This window comes from Pelmatolapia mariae, linkage group LG5 (assembly GCF_036321145.2).
Source record: "Pelmatolapia mariae isolate MD_Pm_ZW linkage group LG5, Pm_UMD_F_2, whole genome shotgun sequence".
NCBI classification, from domain to species: domain Eukaryota; kingdom Metazoa; phylum Chordata; class Actinopteri; order Cichliformes; family Cichlidae; genus Pelmatolapia; species Pelmatolapia mariae.
Window position 1 is genome coordinate 6,099,900 of NC_086231.1, and position 20,463 is coordinate 6,120,362.

General features: G+C 39.6%; 1 protein-coding gene across 2 annotated transcripts in view; it reads left to right on the forward strand.

The window, feature by feature from the left end:
• tox2 (TOX high mobility group box family member 2) overlaps nucleotides 1-20,463 on the forward strand; it is an 86,208-nt gene that overhangs the window by 18,072 nt on the left and 47,673 nt on the right. For both annotated transcript variants that reach the window (XM_063472810.1, XM_063472811.1), the window contains exon 2: nucleotides 10,291-10,383. In XM_063472810.1, coding sequence (XP_063328880.1) covers nucleotides 10,291-10,383 — 93 coding nt within the window. The remainder of the gene's footprint in view (nucleotides 1-10,290; nucleotides 10,384-20,463) is intronic.

Genomic DNA, 20,463 nt, shown 5'->3' on the forward strand with positions numbered 1-20,463 from the left:
AAATCAAATTTCCAGGCCTAGTGGAATGTGAGATTGATGGCCCAGAAAAGGCGAGACAACAAGGTCATTATCATATCATTGATTACAGTAATTTGTACATGGTGTGGCAGTTGTTCATCTGATAGGGCGTTCACTGACAACTACACAGTTGACAGTGTGGCCACTTCTTATAAACTGTGGGTGGTTCAGGAGTTCCTGATCTCGTGCAGAAAGAAAAAAAGTCAGAACGTGGCAGGCATCTACGCAAGAAACTAATTATAGTGTACAACAGCTCAACGCTTAACATCAACAATGGAGGTCGTCGACATTTATTATTTGCTTTCGACTATTTTATTCCTGTTCTGAGAGCAAAGAAACATAATTCTGGATAGAAGTGATCAACCTTGCACTGCTTATTTCCTCATGAAGTGTGTCTATTGAATTTGTATCTGTGAGAAGAAAAGGCAAATACATTTATTGAGCGTTTGATTTTCTCCCAGCCAACTGCTTTGAGACTCTTATTTTAGCTACTGATTTTTAAAAAAATTGAAATAATCATTGAGGATATTAATTCCCTTAGAAGGCATGTGGCCGGAAATCCCGACCTTTAAGATGGTGGGAAAACAGAAGAATAGTCGCTCTGTTTGAAACATGGCGTGGCATAATTAGAGTTTAAAGACACAAGTGGTTTCATGTAAAAGAGAAAATGTGTTACATATGCGCCCTTATGTGTCCTTGTTGTGTCCAGTTACTGTCATATTGAGGACACAGCCTTCCTCCCAGCAAGACTGCAGTGTGAGACAATAACCTAAATACCTGGCGGATTTCAGACTTTCATTCTTTCTCTTTTTCTTTACTTCACTCTATCTTTGTGATCCCTTTTTATTCTCACATTTTCTCCCTCACCTCCATCTCTCTCTCTTTCTCTCTCGCTGTCTGTCTCTCTCTCACTCTTCCTCCTTTTTTTTATGCACCCGCTTACCCACACTCCCTCATGGTCACTCTCTTAAGTGATTGCTACATTTCATCTCATGGTAAATCGGCCATCAGCCCAGTGAGCTATCATTATGCAAATGATGGGCAATTCAATTTCAGCTGGTCGGAGGGGGAATTTCTAATTAGGGTGAGGCACAGCACTCAAGATAGAGAGAAAGATGTAAAAGCAGAGGGAGACAGTAAGGTGGAGAGGTGCTGTAAATGGATCTCATAGGTAAAGTGAGAGGTAGAAGAGAAAACCTAGAAATGAAGGAGCATCCATCCACAAAATCAACACCTGCATTGCACATATAATCTTTAGTCAGCTATTAGTTGCTAGCATCTTTCTCCTTCTATTGTTTTTTTTCCCTTTCTTTGATCATTTCTCACCAGTTAATTTTAAAGTACTGGCTTCTCAGGTTAGAACTTGTTTTCACTGTGGGATCCTCTCCAAACCTCATAATTTAAAAAACATGATCTCTTAAATTTAGTTTAATCGCACTGATACTAAACTTTTTACGATTTCACATGGCGAAAGGGGAAGGACAGTTAGTGCAAACTATAAATACTTATATTGACTGACTCATTTGCCACTTAGGTCATTGTAGTTGTCTCATACCTCATTTGTAGTCACACTTACAAAGCATTTAAGAGGTTTTTATACTCTAAAATATGAATCATGTTCCCTTCCCTGATACATTACAAGAATTTCTTCTCGTTGTGTGAAGTCAGGTTTCAAGTTCTGTCAGTGTGTGGTGTCGCCTCATGTGACTGATGCAGAGACTCATTCAGTTGAGAGTGGGGGCGGTGGGGGGGAGCAACCCTGCACTGCAATTAACAGATGTGAACTCTATCTGTAACATCACATTCAGACTATCAGTAGATGTGACAGTTTACTCAAATGCTTCACATGCAGACTGTTGGCTGACGTTACAACAAATGTATGTTCCCTAATCGACTAAAATGCAGGCTTTTGGTAGAGATTACAATTACACCAGTGTTCTATAAATGCAGCACAAGCAGGCTTTTGACAGATGCTGCCATTTTCCAGTGTAGTAGTCCTGAGAGCAAAACACAAAACAAAGCCTTGACAACTCTTCCGAAGCAAGTTCAGACCGAATACTATATTTCATTTAGTCCAATAAATGCAAACTGGATGAGACAAACAGTTGTCAAGAAAAGCACAGAAAACACAAAAAGATGTACAGAGATTCTTTGATGCATTAGTGAGTAATATGACTTAGGTATCTCCAGACTTAACATGATGACGACAATTAATGTATCTGCAGCATCTGCAACTTCGTTTGTTACATTTGACAAATAATGTTTCTTGATGTTGTGCTGCTGTCAGAGTGGACTGGTACTGTGCAGCGGATTTATTTTGATGGAGTGTCTCTTTTCTTCCTATTGTTGTAATGAAGCATTGGGCTTGTCTGTTTTTGTTATTTATTCAGCAGCCCAGAGGGACAGCATGTTTCCTGCAGGGAGAAGAAGAGAGAGAGAGAGGAAAAAACAGCTGGTCAAACTTTTTCATCACGATTAATTGAATGTGCTCAATTTACCTGCGTATGAGAGTTGTTTGCATTCTTTAGTAGTTTGTGTTTGTGTGTTAGAGCTAAGCAAACTGTCACTTCTGATTTGATAAATCTGTCGGATCAGTTTCTGTTTTTGCGCGTCAACATATATCTGAACATGTGTAGGTGTGTGCATGTGTTGGTTATGACACACACACTCACGCTCACGCACACAGACACACACACACAGAACAGAGGATTCAGCTGAGATCAGCAGCTCACCCCGGGCTGTCAAATATTCTGTCAGCACAGCCCAAGAATCACAATTGGACTCTTTGGGAGGCATTAATTCAAAGCACCGTAACAATGCTCTCTGAAACCAAATCAACTGCCTGTAGTCAGCATATCAACTCCCAACTAACTCTCTCTCTGTATCTCTCTATCTCCATCTCTCTCTCTTCTGGCTTGCGTTGCACTAACTTTCCCAGCTCTGTCTTTACAGCAATGCCTGTTTTACCCCCCAACCCTGCCCCAGTCTTTCTACGATGTGTGATTGAACTTCTAAATATGTTTCGGAAACCGAGTTTCCTACCACAGATATTGTACCGTAACTACCTCTTGAGCTCAGACCATGTGAAAATGATGTTTCTAGACAAGAATGAGCAAAAAAACAAAACACTAATTAATTAAAAACTCTGTGTCTAAAGCTTTCTATCATTTCGAGCAGTGCTCTGCACTGTAATTGCTGAGGTCATGGTTTGGAATAAACATATGTCTTTGTTGCTTTAGCCAGGTCAGTTACCACTCAACAAGGACTTACTATGTTTACATACATGAGAACAAAGCATGATGCAAATAAAAGACTGCAAGGTCTGACTACAGTAGTATTAACTACGAATGCTTTTAGTGTTTGAAGGGTGAAAATGACAGTTAGAGTTAGTAGAATTTTGTTTTTTGCATAAAATCCCAAAATATTCCTTTTAAAATTATATTCTGCAAGTCACCCTACATTTGAGAAGCTGGAACTTTGAGATTTTCTTTAAAAAAAAAAACAGGTTTAAGAATTGTTTAAAGATTTTTTGAGCCAGTGCCACAGAGTTCAGTATTTATAGCCATAACTAACATAATATAGTTGGAAAATTATTGTGGGTTACATGTATTTCTTACAGTCTAATTGTTTAATCATATCAGCACTACCTTTCATGACTTATTACAGCTATTGTAACAACATGCAGTATGTTTATAGTGGCAGTGCTGACAGCTCAGTATTGTTAATGGAAACTTTTTACAGTATATCACAGTTTTTCCCTTTGAGTTTAGTGACCTATAAAGCCTGAGATTTGGGAGTATTTGCTCTCCTCAGCAATCCTAATTTATTAAAGAATCATTCTGCCCAGCTTCTGTTTGTACTAAAGTAATCTAGCCTTTGCATGTTTCATTTGTAGAAAAAAAGAGAAATGACAAAATCCCTGTTTTTGTATTAGCTAAAGCTTCTCCCAGCCATCTGTTTTCTGCCTGTAACACACTAGTTGTGTCCAGTGCACAGCAGAGGTGCTGGTTCTGCTTGTCATCTGTTGGTGGTAACTTGTATTGTTGTAACACTGTGTTCTTTTGTCCTCAGGAAACAGCCTTATAAAGATGAAGGGTTTTGAAAATAATCAAAAACAGAGGATAAAGGAAAATGAAAAGTTCCTTTTCTTCTCTCTGAATCAGAGAGGGCAAGGGCTCTGACTGCACTTTATTAATGCACTCCATCTCGCTCACTTCTGTGTCAGGCATAATACAAAGGGCAGGTGTGTGCGTGTGTGCGCACGTGTGTGTGTGTGTGTGTGCGTGTGCGATACCGTGAGAGACAAAATGACGGTCGAGAGAGTGAGCTAATTTTTCTATCATTAAGACTTATTGCAGTAGTTATTCTTTGCAAAGGGTGTAGTGTTATAACGTTCCTTGTGGCATCTTTGTAATTGCCTTTGATGTAAATGAGAGATATATATAGTTTAATGATGGCTTGTCCTGTGCATTCATTTTACTGTAAAAGCCTGATTACCTTCACTTTAATTTTGAACGTAAGCTTTTTAGTCTTTTTAGATGATCCTTAACAACCCCCCCCCAAAAAAAAACAACAAAAAAAAAACAATCCTTGATCTCTGACTGAAGACTAAATTCTAAAACTTTTATTTCTGCTGTGTGAAGAGTTAACAATGGCTTTAATCCACTCTGTAATCCAGTCAGTGGACTGTATGCAGTATCTAAGCTTGGGTACAATTTTAGATGCCTCTGTTGTATCTCCTATCTCACTTGAAAACATGCAGCCAAGCTCTACATTGTTGTTTCAGTAGATACAGAATCTACTTTCTGTCACAGCCCTCTATGCCTCGAGGTAGACACAAGAAGTCAGGAAAGCATGAGAAATGCGAACAGAAAAAACAATACAAGAAAGAAACACAGTGTCATAAAAGTTTGAGAAAAGAGGGAAAAGCCAAATGCATAACCACAACTTTCGCAATTAGTTATAGTTCTCGCAACATTTTCAACTGTTCACCGGGTGAAACAGCGTGGCTGCAGTCACTCTGATTAAGGCCCAGGTTGGATTACAGTGAATTACCACGTTATTGAGAAACTGTGGGATTTCTGTCACCAGCAGCAGACGGCATCTTGGCTTGAGCGTAGCTAGAAAACAGATACAAACATTACCTCCTCATTGTCACTTTGCGCTAAACTTTTTCCGTGTTTAAAATCAGGAGCGTGCAGTTGCAAATTAACACGGCATGTTAATTTCGTAAAATGCTTGCAAACTGACTTGAAAATCAATGAAAGGAACATGGAGAGCTAAACGAATATACAGATTAATAGAGAGTGGAGAGATACACACACACGCACACACACTACTACCCGTAAATTATGATCTGTGTTGACTAGTGGAACAAAAACTATTGGAGAAACGTAAACACAAGATGAGACAACAAGACAAGACAAAGGGTGGAGGCAAAGTGAGGGGTGTAGGAGATCGGAAAGTACAAAGCTATACTATCTATACTTGGCTTTTACTGGAAAGTACAAAGCCAAGTATAGATATAATATGAAGGAAAAACTGTGTTAATTTTACTTATAATAATTATTTGGTCGAATTGTTATAATGCCATTTCTTCCCAGCGCAGCCTTAATCATACAAACTGACATGTTTACAGTAGGAATGAACATATAGTCGCTGGAAAAGCTGCGGTCAGCTATAAACAGCCACAGCTTAAATGCTGCCGTTGGCTGGATATTCCCAGTGGTGTGATCAGTAGTTTGAGAGGCAGTGCTGGCCTGAGGCAGGTAGCCCCTGGCTTCATGTCCTGGTTATGGTCGAGCTGTTTAAGCCTTAGTTGACATTAAAACATAAATGTCTTTCTGAGCGCAGTTCTTGGAAAGATATAACAGTACTTAAATACAGCTAAACGGAGTTCAATGTTTACTGAAATATCTAAACCAAATTTATATTACACGTTTATTAAAATTGAAACGTCTTTAAACACAAGAAACATATTAATGCATTTTCTTTCAGCACATTATTATTATTATTATTATTTTTGATATAGTTTTGTACACCCTTCTCTTTGAAATAAACAGCACTTACATGTCAGTGTTTTCAAGGTCTGCAGGCTGGAACTCACAGATGGTAGCAGAGAGACTGTGGATAAATTAACATCAAAAGATGTCAGTTAATCCTTTTCAAGTTCCCTGCAAAGAAAACTTAGTTACATAAAGTTGAGGAGTGGAAAAAAAATCAAAGCAAGCTGTAATAATATTCTAGTAGGATTACAGAACATACAACCCCTCCAAATATAGATGTATTTTCAGCTTTTCCTTAAAAATGTAACACAAACACTAGTAAGTGTTAGAATCACAGATCACAAACAAATGAGAAAAACCTGTAACATCTGTCCTCAAACTTATATCACATACTGTGAAAAGTGTATGAAAGAAAATGATTCATCACAATGCAATATGCAAACTGATGTTGCATCCTGCAGCTGGTTTTCTCTCAGACTGTTAAAAAAAAACCACTGAAAAAGTGATTCATACTCTGTTACTGAGTGTTAGACCACCACATCTATAAATCCGACTGATATTATGTTTATGCAACACAGCTGACAAGTTTTTAGTAGAGCATAAGAAACAGCCATTTTAAGGGTGTAAAGACTGATTGACTGTTTTGAATGAGTGTAATGTTTTGTATTATTGATCTTCTGATGTCAGTGTGCACCCATTGTTGAGTGCTTACTATACAAAGTGCTGTGTACATGATATATCAGTAGAGAATGTGTGTACAGGCATGACAGTGTGTGTGTGTGTGTGTGTGTGTGTGTGTGTGTGTGTATGCACGCATACATTGAGAGTATTTTAAACTATAGATGAGTGATAGTGTTTCCTCATAAGCCTGTCTCGGCCTTGCATTCCTCTCATTGGTAGAGTCTGGTGTGTGCCGGCTTTCAACTAATCTGGGAAGAATGTCGGTTTCAGATGCACATGTGTTCCATTAAGTCCAGATCTGCGTAAATAATATAACATGCAACAGCTAGCATTACAGGTAACCATACCCCCACAGCTGCTCCTTCGGCTTTACAGTCCCCCAGTGGTGCAGCCTATAAAAAGGGAAGGCCAGTGTTGATTTCTAATGAGAAAATCTATTGCAGTGCTCACTGTGTTTTAAACAAGCTAATATCGCTTTGCAAAAAAAAGAGAGAGAGAAAGATTATTTGACAGTTCAAAAATATGACTCGAGAAATTAAATTGTATTGGATAAAAATCGGATACCTCTATATTAGATAAGAAAACATGGAAAATGTGCATTGATGGTGCATTAATATATGTTAAATGGTACGCTGACAGATATTTGAATTACTCACCTTCACATGCATGGCTGGAGTCTTGCAACCATGCATGCTTCCCAAGTTATTAATGATTCTATATGCAGACCACTGCCATTAGACCTTTGTGTTTATTGTCAGCCTGCTCTGCTTGTAGTGATTGGCTTGGCCCTGCCGAGTGGCAGGCCAGTGTTTGCTTGTGCTGTCTGCCTGGGGAAACCCCCTTTGTCCCCAAACAGACACTGTATATAATACAAAGTTCAGAGGATGCCAGCGTCTTCCTGGTGTGGTGCAGCGTCTTCCTGTGGCAGATAAACAAAGTTAGTTAGAAGTTCCGAGTCATTTATTTAGTTATGTATTCATTTATGTTCCTTTTACTTTTTCGGCAAAGATTACAATAGCATGAACAAACAAGTGAATCTTGCCTGCTCTATTTTGGTCAGCAGTAGAGAGTGGGTGGGCAGGATTAAAAAAAAAATAGAGAGAGAGAATAAGAGGTTAGATTCAACCCGAGGTCAAGTAGACATGGTACGACATCTGGTTTGGCAAAAAATGTCACAGAAACCCAAACCTGACCAAAAAAGTCAAAGAGAGGGGTGAGAGCCTCTGAAGTGAGTAGAAAACAAAAGAAAGGTGTCAGAGAACAAGTGTAAAGAACAATGCTTCTTGCACTTGCAAACTGTTGTGAGCCAGCAAGGAAATGTGAGGAGTTTGGCTTTTGCTGTTCTGGGTGCCAGCGCTCCTAATGAGTCTGTCAGGGCCAGTTAGCACAGCCAGGCCTGCTTGTGTCCCCTCCGGGCCATAGACAGCTGTTATTAGCCCCGTAATGGCATGCCACAGGGCCAGATTAGCCTGGCACAGTGGAGAAATATCAAACATTCACTTACTGTGGCTCCTTCGCTGGCTAAAGAAGCTGTTTGGCAAGGAATTCATTTAGCTGTGATGCTGGCAAGCTACCTAACAAGCCCCAAAAGAAAAAAGGTCTTCAGTGAGAGATGGAGTTAGTGTACAGTAGCTCCTCTGGAAGAAAATGTTTTAGTTCAAGCAGATCAGGTCAGATTTCTGATCCCTATTAAGAAACACGAGTCACATCTCACATGGAATCATGCCAGATTTTTGCTTTATGATTAAGTAGACATGGCTTGCTGTTTTCTTTTTCCCCGGTGATGATTGTCAAAACAGCACATTCTTATCTTTACTAATGCTGTATCATCATTATGCAAACCTCATCGACAAGATGGCCACTGCTGTCTACTCATCTGTTTTTACCTTTCATAATGAGCACAGGAAATCAAAACCTTACACAGCAAGTACTCTCACTCTGCCTTGGGGGATAGCGTGCACTATGCACTGTCTGTGATCAGCCCACAACATCTGATCAGCATACTGGTAACAGTTACTGATCTATAAAGTACGCATCTTACATAGTATACTGTAAATCATACTCTTGTTTCGAGTCTGCTGTTTTTTGCATATGAATATGCAAGCTTTTGCATATGTTGCTTTGTGGCTTGCATCCCATGGCAATCACTCTGCATTTAGGTCCATAAACACAATATACTAAAGTGTGTTTATGGTGTTTTCCTATAAGAGTTGGGGCCGAGTCACTATTTTACACCTATATGTGTTTTCCTGTCTATAAGCTCTTACACATGTTTTCCTTGAAGTAAAAGGCCAGCTGTGGTTAGTTCATGCCACTTAAAAAAAATATTGTTAAGTACTGCATGTCTCACTACAAAACACTCTCAGGCTAATGCCCTTGAATGTATTTATGTCTTTCTGGGTGTTCTACATATGCACCCTGTCTGTGTGTTAAAGGGAGAAGAAAAGTGATCTGAGGGAAAGTTAATGTGATATTTATTAATTACTGCATTGTGTGTTTTCTTTCAACAATTTGCATCATATCCTCATTAGCAGACCATATGGATTGATTGTGGCAAAGTCATTATGTACTATACAAAGCAAGCAGCTGCTGTAGCTATTTCCAAATATAAAACTATGTCTTGTCCTCTTATTTATGAGGGGGCAGTTTTCTACATCACTGATGGCAGCTTTTATTTTCACAACAGGCAGAATACAAAGCTAAAAGCGGGTCGAGAGAGAAAAAATAGATGTAGCCCACTTTATCAATGAACACGCACAAAGCACGCGTTCTCACTATTCTAAAAATCAGATGACTGAAACAACACAAAACCTATTGAACGCATGTTACTGAAGAGTGATGCTAATGTGCAAACAACAGGATATCGAGAGAATAACAGATACGCAGTGCTGTGCGTACTAGCTGAGAGTGAAGTGAGGAGATTGATAAAGACAAAGAGATTAAGAGCATTAGATTTGAAGTAAATCCTGCGAGGTACCCATGCTGTGGCTGTGGGCCACAGTGTGAACCCCACTGAGCTACACTCTCTCTTTCCCTGGCAGAGATCACTTTGTGCGAATCATTAGCTTCCCAAGTACTGAGGGCTTTTCCGCAACTCTCGTAGGTGCATCTGAAATCCACACGGGGCAGTATGGGGAGGAGCTGGCAGGTTTAAGACCCAGTACCTACACTCCGATTATCAGTTGTGTAATGTACAAAAAGATGGAGCCAGTAGTGAACCAGTGCATAGGAACACTGGCTACCAAACACAACAGCTTAGCACCATTAGTGCCGCTCCATGAGCCAATTTTATCCAGTTATTATGTGTAGTACATCACCATGAAGTGATGTGATTAACTTGGCAGCCAATGTGCAGGTTTGTGACTTGGTAGAAATTTATGGAACTAACACTGGTAAACAAAAGGAGAACCATAAAAAAACGTGTTTATTGACTGAATGAGCTCTGTATTTTGGCTGAGACAGTAAAAGTAGAGAAACTTTGAAACTAAATGACTTCAAAATTGATTTTATTAAAATGTGTATATTTTCATTACCGTTTAAAAAAAAAATGTACTGAATGTCTTTCTGTTTCTCTCCCCCCCTCCAGAGCAGATACGGTGCTCCAGATCGAGGTGTAAGGCTCTACAGTTCCCTGCCCATGCGCCCAAACCCTGACGGCAAGAGACTGCCCTCTACTGGGGTAAGACTCATCTCTCCCAGCCTCCCCTCCACCCACACACCCATTGGTCTCACCCACACCTACATGTCACTTTTAAACCATAGAGCAAGCCTCTGAAGAGGAACTTCCCTTAGTTGCACAACAAGAGTGCCTAGACATCAGATGAGAAAGACGTATCGAGTTTTTGCCGAGTATTACAAGTATTGATAATATAAAAGAATCTGCATGAAAACAACTGAAATATGCAGTAAGCAATGTCTGGACTGAAATCACTTCCAGGAAACAACTTAACCAAACAATTAACAATTCCTCAAACTTTATTCCTGACTTAAACCTCTTCCTCATTCTTTGACTATGCGTTGCACCCTCCACCCCTGACTAATACCAAGCCTATAGTTTTTCCCACACTCACTCTAATAGTGATAGTAAGAGTCTCCTATCCCCACCCCATTATTGACCAAAAAATAGCACCCATCCGGCATGGTGGTTGGTGTGGTATTTCTTTGGTAGCTTCTCAAAGTAGCGTAGGTTGTGCAAATGATTGGTCAACCAATCGACTCCTACTACATTTGTTTTGACACAGAACGAAAGCCAAGTTGTGCCTTTCTGGAAATAATACTTCTACCTGTTTCACGTGAAAAAGAATAATCTGATTATGTATGAAAATTAAACATTTTTCCCTTTTTCTATATCTTTTGCTGTGTTTGGACATCAAAGTCTCATTCTTTCTGTTATTTTATTATACAAATGTTCATGGGCATGGTTGGGAAAACAAAACAAAAAAAAGAAAAGAAAAAAAAGATTACGTTTATTGAAGTTAAGTGATGGAACACCTCCAGTACTTTGACTTTGACAAAGTGCTGGAACAGTCAGTCTACTTTGTTTGTGAAACCATTCTTTCATTTTTTTAATAAAACATCTTTTTGCGGAAATCATAATTAGAATCTAGCTTGCCTTGCTTTAATGCATTTATGTAACAAAGGAGAGAAAATGAAAGAACAATAGAGCAAAAAGAGAGAATTTAATTTCATATGTCTCCCTTTTTCATGTTTCACTCCATGCAAGTGCTTTTTGAATTATCTCTTCACTGCTCCAGGGCTCAATGGGAGGAAAAGTGGGGGAGTGAGGGAGAGGAAGAGAAGAGACAGGCAGACAAAGCGAAAGCTGTGTAATATTGTTGGTGCGCACCTTTTTTAATTACAACAGAGATTGTATTGATGTCTCAGGCCACATGTCCTAAATCATTTATCAAGGGGGAGAGTGCTAACAAAGCATTTCTAAGAAACCCATCCTCTCCCAGGGCCCAGAATCATATGTTATCTAAAGTGAATATTGTTAATGCTTTTCAGTGGAGAGACCCACTTACAAATCATGGGAATGAGTTCCTTGTCAGGACATCCGTGAGGTGGTAAAGATATATATCCACCTTCATCTAATCCGCTGTTGTGCAAATTAAATTGCACCTAAATCTCGATGTGGAAGCTGTTTGTAAAATAAAGACGCTCAAAGTTATGGATAAATGTTCAGCAGTGGAAAGAAGATTTGTATGTTGTCTAGTTGTTGTGTTCAGATTACACGTGCGCAAATTAGAATAGAACAAAAAAACAACGCAAAAACCACAACACACATATACACACAGACATTATAAAAAGAGAAAATATGTGCTATTTTTCTCCCCAACTCTCTCTTTCTTACTCACCTTTGGTTTTGTATGTCATTTCCTTTTGTCTGTTATTACCTGGGTACAGCGTCAGTACAGTAGCATACTGTAGCTACAGGCTGCATGGAGAGGAGGAGAATATAAACCACTTAACATGCAGGAGGAAACCAGACGTTTTTCCATTGCACTTATCAGGTGCTGCGGTGAGAGCAAGTGTAAAGGTGTAGTAGGTCCCTGCCCCCCCTCACCCCAGCTCCTTCCTCCCCTCTTACTTCCCTTGCACACCCCTTTTATTTTCCCCTGATCTTTATCTCTGTCCCCCACCACACCACCACTCACCACCCTCAGTTCAGTTAAAAGTGGGCTTGGCACTTCCTCCCCCCCCCCCCACCACACCCCAAAAAAGAAAGAAAAAGCATACACACACACACACACACACACACACACACACACACACATTCCTTACCACCACCACCACTTCTTTTCTCTCTGTCAAACTAACCTCCAACTCCTGCTCTTCACCTCTATGTTTCCTGTCAAGGTGCACTGCCCACCCCTCCCTCCCCTCCCTCCAACCACCAACTCTGCCCCCGCAACCTTTTCTTTTTCTTTTTAATTCTTTCAACATCTATTACAGCTCTAAGTGCGTATGGTTCATTTTTATAAAAGTGTTCAGTGTAGAGGGCGGGATCTGCATTGCTCTGCGGTAATCTTCTCATACCCAGATGTACAATGAATATAGACGGGAGCTTTTGTTGTATTAGTTGACTTAAATGGAATCTCACTAGTAAAACAAAATAAAACTGTATTGAAGTATTCTCAAATTTATACATAATCATCTGAAAATTTGATTAATATAGGCATCTAACCTAAACTCACTCAAGTCAACTAGGTTTGGGGATCTACGCCAGAGATTGATCCTGTTTTCTCCCTGGTGGCTGGTGAGCACCCATACTATAGCGAACAATGATTAAAAAAGCTATTGAGTGTCAGGTTGTGACACTGAACTGGCTGAAAACACTTTATCGAGTTCTAAGCCACCCCTCATTTCTTTATAATTTGCTATGAAACCCTGAAATAGGTGTAGAAATGTACCAGCATACGTGGGAATACAGTATACATACATACAGCAAGCACAGTGCATAAGGGAAAAACAGAGCTTGAAGTATATTTGGTATGACCACTTCTGTTCTTCAACACAATCTGAACTCTCTTAGGCAAGCTTTCTTTTAATTTTTAAAGGAATAGTTCTCCGGTCTTCTTGAAGGACATTCGAAGCTCTTCTTTGGATGTTGGCTGTCATTTATTCCATTCTCTGACATACCGCTTCAGTTAACTTGAGGTCTGGCATCTGGGAAGGCCAACCTATAACTGATACTGTTTCATTGTGTGCTTTTGTATCCAGGTATGCTTTTACTGCACTGGCAGTGTGTTTGGGATTGTTGTCATACTTATAAAAAAGTCGTTGCCAATCAGACACTTTCCACATGGTGCTGCATGATGGATCAAAATCTGATGGTACGGTTCTACGTTCATAATTCCATCAGTGTTGACAAGATCCCCAACACCAATGGCTGAATGCTTCTCTCCGGACCAGCTCTACACTTACTGACAAGGATGTTTGTTTTTTTTATCAAGTTTAGTGAGTGTCCTGGGCCAAGGTAGGCAGCACTGACTGAGCATCAACACAAGAGAAACCAGAACTCCCAGAGAAAACCTACCCACTCTATACAAGTTTGAAGCCTGGATCCAGTTGCTGCTGGAGAAGCAAAGATAGTCAATGAGCCACTGTGGTGCCAAACAATCTAAAGCACTAAGTAATGTTACAAATTCAGAGAGGAATGTGGTCCTTTTGATTTTGTTCTGAAGCCATGATTATGGAAGGGGATGTATGGATGTGATAGAGAAAGAGTGGGGGTATTTACAGTCTTACAGTATGCTTTAGGACTCAGTTGCTTACAGTATTGTCACTTACTGTTACATAGCTTAGCTAACAATGCAGTGACGTGGATGCTGATGTTACATTCTTAGTTTTAGGGAAATGTGTTAAGATCGTAGGTGCTGATGTTATCCTACTGTCCATCTTGCAAGTTGTACTTGATGTGTAGTGAAAATGCTGTTTTCTAGATTTTTGATGTTCACGTCTAAACGAAAATACAAGTTTGAATATCTATATTTCTCACTGAAATGTTGCATATCAGTGAGGTTAAAAAAATCCATTATACGCATTTTCTTCATCAAAAGACATTCGTGAATCTAATTCTTTTGAGTATTTAAAACCTGCATTGTTTACACCCATGCATACTAGCTTTCAGGCTTCTATTGCGCTGCGTTTGTTGGCACATTGCTGTGAATCTTGGCGCATTACCACCACGTATAGATTACTGGGATTGTGTGAAACCATTGGCGGGAATGTGTATTGCATCAGCTGTATGCTTGTAGATGGGCTTGCATGTGTTTATGTGCACACATAAGAACTGATAAAAGGAGAACCCACTCACACAAATGTTCCTGCTATAGTGCCAATAGCAGTAACTTAAATTTGTGCAAATCAACTTATTCAACATTGTTTGAAAATGTTATAGATTTAAATACATGCCTTATATTTCTTGCACAACTGTTTGAATGGAACAAACTTTTGTGGGCCTGACCCGCTGGCACATCACTCAAGCTTAAGAGGTAACCTTACATATGCCGAATGCATGATTGCTTTAATTTAGCTCCAGTTCAAGTTATATTTTCTATAATGGAACTAGAGTAATTGCATTTACTGAGAATGATACAATGAAATAATTAAAAATTGAGTGTTTAAAGTCGTGCACAACGACTCTCAAATATGCTTGAGTGGAGGGTTGTTTAGCTCAGGTTGAATTAGCATCAGTGTATCCTTTGCAGGGAGTCACACTGTTTGAGCTATCGTGTAGATGTTGTTATTGTTGTTGTTGTTTTAGCTCCACTGCCTTGACAGTGATACATAGGGTGAAGGTTCAGAATCTGCTGCAACGCAAAGATGACAGGATCGTTTCAGGACTCAGGACTTTGTTTTTTCACCACATCCCCCTTTCTCTCTCTCCCTCTCTCCTGCTCTCTTCCTTACTTTGTGTCTCTCTGTGTCTTTTTCCAAGCTGATTTGGAGCCTTGCATAGTCAATTATGTAGAGAGTGAGAGAAGGAGTGGGGGCTCCAGCTTCCATATTTTGGTGTGTTATTAATATTGCATGAGCACTATTCTGTAGCGAATATCTAAGAGACTGCCTATTAAGGCAGCAGCAGGAGAAGAATGTGACAGACGTACGCACACACACACATATATGCACACACTGTACATACACAGACCGAAAGCCAGAGAGCAAGGGTGAATCAGTCAGGATCAGGCACAGGTTGTTATAATTAGTGTTTTCCTGATTTATTACGCTGGGATAATAAGAGTGACTCATTTTCCTGTTTAATAAGTCATGTTTGTTTATCTTGACATGGCTCGCATCACACTGCACAGTCAGTGTGTTTGATGTTAGTGAGAACTGAGTGATGTTCCACTGTAATTGTGCTTTGAATGGAATATTTTAACTAACCAACTGAATAAACAAACAAAACAGATGCAAAATAAGTGCCTGTTGTAAAACGTTTCCAAGATAATTGTTATATTGCCTATTGCAAAGCAGAAGTGGTCTGATGACAGGCTATTTATTTCCTGCTGCTGGGTGGGTATCAATGATGCACAGAGTAAGTGTCAACACTGACAGGCTGAGAAGATCCCTGGTGATGACTGAGAGGCTCAGCGTGGATACTTATTGCTTTTTGGGTGCTAAATGGTAGTGACACTGTGTGGTCTGTGAGAGACTTCTCATTTCATGCCACTAGAGACTGAAAAGTTAGGTAATATAATTTAATATGAGCACATTTAAATAGTAACACAAATACAACGTTTGGGCATTAGACCAGAATTTTTTTCCAAAACTTACACATTTGGTGATTAGTTCTAGTATTGACTTCTCAGGATCCCTGATGTCACCTTCACTTGTCCAAAGCCAATAAAGATAGGTCAAAGATAAGCCGGAAATCTTTGGAAATTTGAGAAAACATGTAAAGTGAAATGCAACAGAACATAATGTATAGTCATACAAAATATTTGATTTCCCCCCTCACAGATATATTTCTTCCAAAAAAGTAAGATTGTGTTATTAAATGTATGGCAGTCTGCAGAGACTGCCATACAATTAGTTCACTCATGATTAAAATATATATTTTTTGTGTGTGTCAGAAATACTTTGCAAGGCTTAATATTGCTTTAAATTCATTATCCATGTTAATTGTTTTATCTGAGCATCTGTATTTGCCAAATCAGGTAGGCTACCATCAATCTCAATATCAAAAATAATAATTATCAAACTCATGGGACATGCAGACGTGCCACTCCTTCATAGCTTTTTCCTCTTGCAGTAGCAATGCAAGGTGCCCAGAAAGCCCGGCCCGGAGTCAACAAAGCCAGTTAGTCTAGTCTACAAACATCACGCTGGGCTTAATGTCGAACAAGTGCTCAGTGACCTTAGAGCACCAGCTGGAGTTTAAAGAAGTCTTTAAAAGGCCGATTCTCCACAGTAATATCATCGCCCATGCCTCAAAGAGTCAGGATTAAGGCCCACTTTCCCCCACGAAAATCTAACAAATGTGTGAAAACATCACAGCCGAAGCCAATGTGGGGAAAACGATGTAGAGAGTGGCGGTGGTGGCGGAGTTGGTGGTAGGGGGCTTACGAACGATACAAGAGGCAGAAAAGAAGGGAGAAAGTAAGGAAAACTCAACATCTTAACACTCGCCAATCCCCCTCCATGCCAGAGATATCAATGTAGTTGGCTTTCTCTGAAATTCAAATGGCAAGAGGAAAAAAAGTAGATGAAAAGGGGAAAAAAAAGAAACCTCTGGCTTTGGAGAGGGGAGGGGAGGGGGTGCTGAGAAAAAGACCTGTCATCTATGTATTAGTGCTCTGTAAATATTACATGAGCTCCACATTCACTCAGTTGTTTGGCATTACTTCCACTGGATGGGTATATTATTTTAGAAACCATGCCTTGTTTATGGAGAGGCATGACCTACTTCCAGACACTCCTCTCTTTCTCTCTCTTTGGTATTTTTTTCTTCCCCTTCCTTCTTTCTCTCATTCCTTTTACCTCTCTCTCTCTTTCTCGCTCTCTCTTATTCACTTTCAATCTGCGAAATCTCAACTGGTTGTCCCTGCTGAACAATTACAAGGCAGAGAGACCCAAATGGAGATGTTTGTAGAAAACAACATGTGTATAATTAAGGTTTAATGAGCTCTTGTCAGGGTGGAATGTGCAATTAGATTGGTAATAGAAAATTCAGCCTAAATGCTAGTGGCAGAGGCTGGATGTGGAGTCAGCATGGCAGTGAATGAAAGAACAGTGAATTATTTTGAGCCCTATTGACAGAAGTAGATGGTACTGGATGCTGCATTTAGATTTAAATACATGGTGAGTTCCCAAATACACAAAAAACGTTGTTTTTTTTTCTCCTGATGGTGCTATATTGTGTGTTTTCTGTGTTTTTTTTTTTTTAAATTACTGGGATCCGGCACACTGGGTTGTTTTTTTTGTTTTTTGTTTTTTAAAATTCTTTAACAGCTACACTTTGCAGAATAAAACAAGACAATACACAGGATTTTAATTGAGAAAGTAATAAATGTCCTTGTGCATGATGTATAAAAGGGCCAGTAGGTTTCAATCAAAATATCTCTATTTCTTAACAAAAAGGCAGATTTGATATTTTGTCACAGTATACCAAGCAGTAAATTTTAATTGATTAGTTGATCATTAATTTATGTCTTCATCTGTTTTGATGTTCATTCTCTCATTTAATAAAATCAGAGTTTTTAAATGTAAGGTATTTACAACAGGTCAAACATTCACGTTCAACTATTTTTAAGTTGCCAAATCCTAATAGTGTAAATAGTAACACAGCTTTCATGTACAGGCTTTGTAGAAATCTAGGATTTACTTTGAAAAAAAAAAAAACCCAAAAGAAATTTTGTATTATCCATCTTCATGTGTTGTGATAAGGTTATTGAAAACATTACCTTTCAGGTGAATGTAACAATAGAGCACCGGTTACTACAGATGGACCACATTAAAATCACTGCCTAACATTTCTTTCTAGGTCTATGCTTTTTCTGCCACACAGGATCACTATTTTATGGGCAAACATTTCTCCATGTTTAAATAAGGCAGTTGTGAGTAAAAGCAGGTATCTTTTTGCTCTCTTCCTCTTTTCTGACAGCCTTTCTCTTGACTTAGTGGAATTGTGGCTTGTTGGTCTGGTGGAGAAGATCCATGCACACACAAAAAAATTGTGTTTGGCTCTTTCTGAATTACTTGACTAGTCCCTGAAAGAGAGGGTCCTTTGTTGGCTTCCTCCGGGACTGCCCTTGAAAGGCTCCTATTGTGTGGTAAACACTATGATATAATGCAAGTGGATTTAATAGATTTAATGGAACAAGCAGATGTGGTTTTCAAGTCTTCATGTGATGAGTAGCTGCCCGTTTCAGGTGATCAGAACCACACCTGAAAGAAATGAAATAATATATGAATGATGTGGCATTCTAAAATCATGCAAAGCTCTGACTCTGTGTTAAATACTCGTGTGGAGACAAAAATCAACACAATTGATTTGTGCATGATTTAAGTGCGATTTGATATCTCATTTGTTATATTTCACTTGATCTTCCATATTGTTGTGTTGTAAGTCAAGGTTAGGCAGAGTGGGGGCTGCTGAATGTCAGCGACGTGTTAGCTTTGTTTTCATTGTGTTAACAGGAGCACAATGGTACGATTGTCTGGCCATCTGAAATCATACACCTACCCAGAGCTTTCGGGGGTCAGAGGTGGGGGAGATGTGTGTGCCTTTAGTCCAGTGAACCATGCATTTTGAAAAAGCCAGAAACAGAAGAGTAATCCAACCAGCAAACCATCAAAAACATTCTGCTTCACTGTCCTGCACACATACCAGATTTGCTCATCCTGAAAAATGTTCTCATCTTCCAGATACAAATTATGCCCCCCCATGTTGCTTTCTAATCAGTTATGCATTATTTTAAGATGTCATTTGAAAAGTGGCATGCTTCTTGAAGCCCCTCAACGTGATGGACAAGATCATAAAGCTGAGCAATAAACCTGAGATAAATGTTATATCTTAACACTGATAGAGGCAATTAAGTCCATCATAAGAGAGAGAGGGAACACTCTCCTCAGGAGACTCATTCACTTGCATGGTTTAACATGATCCCCAGCTAAATGCCTTATTTTATTTCTCCTCTCAGCTCACAGCTTACAGTCGAGCACAAATTGAGCTGATGTGTTTTTTTTTTCTTCTTCGCAGAATTTGGTCGTTCTGTCTGGTCTGCCCTTTTCTGTCTACCATCATGTCTCTCTCTCTCTCTCTCTCTGCCGCTCCCTTTGGCTCTCTCCTCCCCACTTCAATGTATTTGTCATGGTAATGTAAAAAATCTCAGCTGCTTCAATTCATTTCGTGCTCTTTCAGTCGAGAAAGAAGGGCAATTCTGTTTCTCCTCACTAGTTTCTGTGTTAAGGCTCTCAGGTAATGAAGACCACATTTCATCTGCATGCAGTTATATGACTGGGCGTGGCTGAGCAGGTCTGTTATGGGAAAATAAATATTATGAAAGGGCTAACTTCGTTATCTTTATCACACTGGGATCAATGTGTGTGTTATGGAACAGGAGACAGTGCACAAACACAAAGGCCAGTTTGCAGAATGCATACATCCAGCTCTTAAAACATAATGCACCCATGCTCATGTCGTATGTGTGTGCAAACATACAAACCAGAGAAGCCCATATATGTAGCAGCAGAGATATCCACACGTGAACACATGCAGTCCAATACTGCTTTATATCACACCATCCCACTTATTTTCTGCACTTTGGTTATGTCTGTATGCCTGTGTGTGTGTGTGTGTGTGTGTGTGTGTGTGTGTGTGTGTGTGTGTGTGTGTGTGTGTGTGTGTGTGTGTGTGTGTGTGTGTGTGCATTAATGTTTGTGTGTCTGTTTGCGTGTATATGTGCCTGCCAGTGAGTCATTGAATGCTCTAATGACCACAGTCCTGACACAGGTATTTTGACTGCTGCCTCTTTCCATCGGCACATTGACTGACATGCGATTAGTTACGCTGGCGTGGAAAACTAGGGAGGCTCATGCTGTAACCCTGAAAAAGACTGGGAGGAGGGTAAAGTCCTCTTCTCCACATCTCTCCTGTTTCATCTTTCTGTAAATCTAAAACATCTCTGGCTGCATTTAAGGGTTCTGTTATTTGGTATTCAGTACATACAGGAAAGCACGGCTGGGCTCACAGTAACCTTATGAGAAAACCATCGAGATCAATACAGGTTAGCAGCACTGTAGGAAAGAACGT